Here is a 5,181-nt window from a genome sequence, read left to right as displayed (position 1 = left end):
GAATCTTGTCGGTATAGGCTGTACCGCTCACTTTTTGGCCTCCCAGGACAAACTCGTAATACCAGCGCTATGGAAGTCCCATAGAAAAAAAGCTTTACGAAATTTACATAAGTAGGTTTGTGGTAAGGCCAAAAAAGTGTGTGGTACACCTATACCTGCAAGACTTGTAATACCAGCGGGCGTAAAAAAGCAGTGTTAGGACCTGTTAACGCTGCTTTTTTACCTTACCTCAAAACTCGTAATCTAGCCGTTTCTTACATCTATTAGATAAGATAAGTAGAAACTCTATTTCCATGGTGCCTATACCAGTATTTGAGGTCCTAAATCTAGCAGTCATTTCAGGTTTTTAATAATGCACACAAGCTACGCCCACTGGGCTGAACTCAAAATATATTGCAATATATAAAAAATATATAGTAACAGCACCACTTCAAAATATAATGTAATAAATAAATACAGGTATACGCCGCTTTACGTCGATTTGCTTTACGTCGTTTCGCTAATACGTCGCCGCCGCAAACCCGGAAGTAGTTTCTCAGCGTGGCACAGCTCAGGACTTAGACAAGGAGTAAGGAGAAAAATTGCATGCGGTTTTACAGAGTACGTTGGGAAGACTTTAGGGTTGCTAAAACTGTGCAGTACAGTATTGTACTGTACCAGATACTGTAATTTGGTAAGTCCAGTACAGTATACCAGTCTTCATAAGCATTACAGTATTTTTTGTACAATTAAAGGTACAGTACTGTACAGGATTATTTGTTAAATCCATACAGTAATTGTACCGTACACACAAGTCTAGTTCTTCATAAGCAGTATTTTTTGGCCAATAAAGGTACAGTACAAGTACCAGTATATGCTGTATACAGTATTATTGTCATAATACCTTTGTGCTTACCTTGAATAGTACAGGTAAGCATTTCATATGCCTCCATCTCATATACAGTACCATACCATAAAACATAACCTACTTTAGTACTGTACAGTATTGTTTGGCATGGTTTGAGATCTCCACATAAAATAAGGATCTGTCATACAGTACAGGTACAGTAGAGTACTGTACATTAGGTTATGGTATGGTACTGTATAGACTGTATGAGATGAAGGAGGCATATGAGATTATTACCTGTACTATTCAAGGTAAGCACAAAGGTAAAACCAATCATTGCAATAGGAGCAGACAATCTTTTTTTTTCATGTTTTTTTTTCATACAGTAATTTAAAAATTCACTCCCAGTATCATCTCTGTTTTGTATTTTAGTCTTTATTTTATTTCTACATTTCTACAATGGCCCTGGCTCCAGGTGATGAAAAAAAGAGGATCCGTAAGCCTCTTACATTGAATCAAAAGTTGGAAATGATAAAGATGAGTGAGCAAGGCATGTCCATCTCAGATATAGGCCGCAAGTTAGGTTTGGCTCGCACAACAGTTAGCACAGTGGTGAACGCTAAAGAAAAATACTTAAAAGAAGTAAAAAGGGCTACTCCAGTGCACACAAAAGTGATTCGCAAGAGAGACAACCTTATTGCTGAAATGGAGAAGCTGCTAGTGGTTTGGATAGAAGATCAAACCAGCCACAAAGTTCCTTTAAGCCAAGCCATTATTCAAAGCAAGGCACTATCCTTGTTTAATGCAATGAAGACTGATAGAGGTGAGAGTGCTAAAGATGAAAATTTTGAAGCTAGCAGAGGTTGGTTTAACAGGTTTAAGGAAAGAAGTCATCTGCACAACATTAAAGTGCAAGGGGAAGCAGCTAGTGCAGATGTTGAATCTGCAGAGGCTTTTCCAGAAGAGCTGGCTAAAATTATAGAAGATGGTGGTTACACCACACAGCAAATATTTAATGTTGATGAAACAGGCCTTTTCTGGAAAAAAATGCCATCTAGGACATTCATTGCAAAGGAGGAAAAGTTAATGCCAGGATTCAAAGCTGCAAAGGATCGACTAACACTGCTTTTAGGTGCTAATGCAGCTGGTGATTTGAAGCTGAAGCCTATGATGATCTACCATTCTGAGAATCCCAGGGCTCTGAAAAACTATGCTAAATCTAGCCTGCCTGTTTACTACAAATCAAACACTAAAGCCTGGATGACTGCAAGTCTATTTACAACATGGTTTACAGATTATTTTAAACCCACAGTTGAAGCCTACTGCAAGGAAAAAAAAATTCCTTTTAAAATGTTAATGCTTACTGACAATGCACCTTCTCACCCACGAGCATTAATGGAAATGTACAATGAGATTCAAGTTGTTTTCTTGCCTGCAAACACCACATCTATTCTTCAGCCTATGGATCAGGGAGTGATTGCAACCTTCAAAGCATATTATTTGAAGAAGACATTTACTGCTGCTATAACTGCCTTAGATAGCGATGCATCTGATGGTGCTACACAGAACAAATTAAAAGCCTTCTGGAAAGGATTTACAATTCTAGATGCTATTAAAGCAATTAGAGATTCCTGGAATGAAGTTTCAGAATCAGCATTGAGACGTGTGTGGAAAAAGCTAATCCCCACCTTTATGGATGATGTTCCCGGCCTTGAGACTTCGGTAGAGGAAGTCAATGCTAGCGTTGTGGACATGGCTAGACAACTGGAACTAGAAGTGGAGCCTGAAGATGTTACAGAATTGCTTGCATCTCATGACCAGCCATTGACAGATGAAGATTTGATTATGATTGAAGAGCAAAGAAGACTGTTTCTTGAAACTGATGGTTCTACTGATGAAGACCCAGTTTGCATTAGGGAAATGCCAACAAAAGAATTAGAGGAATATGTCAATTTAATTGAAACGGGTTTGGCAGGTTTGGAGCAGATTGATGGCAATTTTGAAAGAAGTTCTTCAGTTAATAAAATTGTGTCAAATGGAATTGCATGTTATAAAGAAATACTTCGAGAAAGGAAGCGTCAGTCCATGAAGCAAACTTCTTTGCTATCATATTTTAATAAAGTCCCACAGCCATCATCATCACCTTCAACATCAAGACCTGATGAATCTTTGTCAAGTTCTCCACCTTCAAAACTGATTTGCATTGAAAACTCAGATGATGAATCATAAGCAAAGATAAGCAATAAAGCACATACCACTGTATTGTACTACATGTTGTACTGTACAGTACCTGTATACAGTATATGTATCCCTTTCTACTGTCTGCATAACTGAATACAGTAGTGTACTGTCTTTTGTTGTTATTAAACTAAACTTAGCACTATTGCACACCTATATATGTTATTTCAAACATGTTTTTAAGCTTGTAAACACACTGGCAAGTGAAAAACAAGTAAAAAATGCATTGACTCACTTTAAGTCGGTTTTCACTTTACAGCGGGGCTCCGGTCCCTAACCCGCTGTATGAGCGGGGTATACCTGTAGTTTAATTATATCAGTAAATTCTGACTTCTTATTGAGAGGGTGCATGAGTATAGTATCGCCACAAATACTGTCATAAATACACACAATATTACTCAGCACACCTAAATAATGAAAAAACTATTTTATTAGCATACAAAATAGTTAAAAAAGTCACTGCCTAAAACCCTTCCCATTCCAAATATCCATCAATCATGCATACAAATAAAAGAGCAATTACACCCCAGGCGTCCCTTTAGAAAACAAAAATTATAAAACCTGGATATGGTCTACACCAGGGCTGCCCAAACTAACCCTTAGAGGTCACATCTGGCAAGCCATGTTTTTGTGTTCCACTATATCTTATTATATATATTATATCTCTTATAAGTATAAGGATCCACTTGAGTTACTATTTTAAGGCTACAGGTCCACAATTTGTAAAATGATGTTGTAATGGATTGGATTTTTTTTTTTAAATATGTTGTAATGGATTGGACACTTTTCATGATTACATGCACAAATAATTCAATAATAATAATAATAATAATAATAATTTTGTTAATGTATTAGCAGTTTATATTTCAAATTTTGCTTTTCTAGCATATATATATATATATATATATATATATATATATATATATATATATATATATATATACATACAGTATGCATACATATATAGTATAGTACATATATACATATATAGTATAGTACATATATACATATATATCACATAAAAAGATATATATGGTTTTAAGAGTATTGCCTTTAAAGGGACAGTCAAGTCCAAAAAAAACTTTCATTTTTCAAATAGGGCATGTCATTTTAAACAACTTTCCAATTTACTTTTATCAATAATTTTGCTTTGTTCTCTTGGTATTCTAGTTGAAAGCAAACCTAGGAAGGCACATATGATAATTTCTAAGCCCTTGAAGGCTGCCTCTATTTTATTTACTTTTCACAGCAGGGGAGAACAAGTTCATGTAGGCCATATAGATAGCATTGTGATCACGCTTGTGGCTAGTGGCAGACACTTCACTAATTGGCTAAAATGCAAGTCAATAGATAATAACTAAAAGTCATGTGATTAGGGGCGGTCAGAAGATGCTTAGATACAAGTTAGTCACAGAAGTAAAAAGTGTATTAATATAACAGTGTTGGTTTTGCAAAACTGGGGAATGGGTAATAAAGGGATTATCTATCTTTTTAAACAACAAAAATTCTAGTGTTGACTGTCCCTTTAAGAAATGTTACACTTCTATTTTACTCTACTGTTCCATTCTCAAGCAATGTTCTTATTGAGAAAGATTGGGATGGCACATTCCAAGAGAGATTATTTTGATCAGATATAGCACCTGACTAATCATGTGTTCCACTGAATGATGACTGTGATTTTCTGCCTGTGCACCATTGTACACTGATATTAATGTCTTATTTGAAACCCAAAGATAAGTAAAGCATTTATAGTTTAATCACTGCCTTGCTTTACAAGCTGATAACTGATTTATGTTATTGAAATACATTCATGATAAACACTGTTATTATACTGAAATTGTGTGTGTCTGTTTCCATTTTTGCCTGTGCACCATTGTACAATGATATTAATGCCTTATTTGAAACCTGATGATAAGTAATGCATTTATAGTTTAATCACTGCCTAAGCTGATACCTGATTTATGTTATTGAAATACGTTCATGATAAACACTATTGTACTGCAATTTTGTGTGTCTGTTTCCCTTTTTCAATTCTATTGTGAGACTCCCCCGCACCAGAACAAAACAGATGTGCTGCATTTCCTACCGCTCGTGTTGCGATCCAATCAGACTTTTGC

The 5,181-nt window shown here is 35.7% G+C and overlaps 1 protein-coding gene across 1 annotated transcript; it reads left to right on the top strand.

Moving 5' to 3' along the window:
• Positions 1-1,285: 1,285 nt before the first annotated feature.
• On the top strand, positions 1,286-3,209 carry LOC128657513 (tigger transposable element-derived protein 1-like). The gene has a single exon (XM_053711886.1). The coding sequence runs from the start codon at positions 1,286-1,288 to the stop codon at positions 3,053-3,055; it is 1,770 nt and encodes a 589-aa protein (XP_053567861.1). The 3' UTR covers positions 3,056-3,209.
• Positions 3,210-5,181: the final 1,972 nt, after the last annotated feature.

Source organism: Bombina bombina, chromosome 1 (genome assembly GCF_027579735.1).
Source record: "Bombina bombina isolate aBomBom1 chromosome 1, aBomBom1.pri, whole genome shotgun sequence".
NCBI classification, from domain to species: domain Eukaryota; kingdom Metazoa; phylum Chordata; class Amphibia; order Anura; family Bombinatoridae; genus Bombina; species Bombina bombina.
This window is presented reverse-complemented; position numbering and strand designations above follow the sequence as displayed.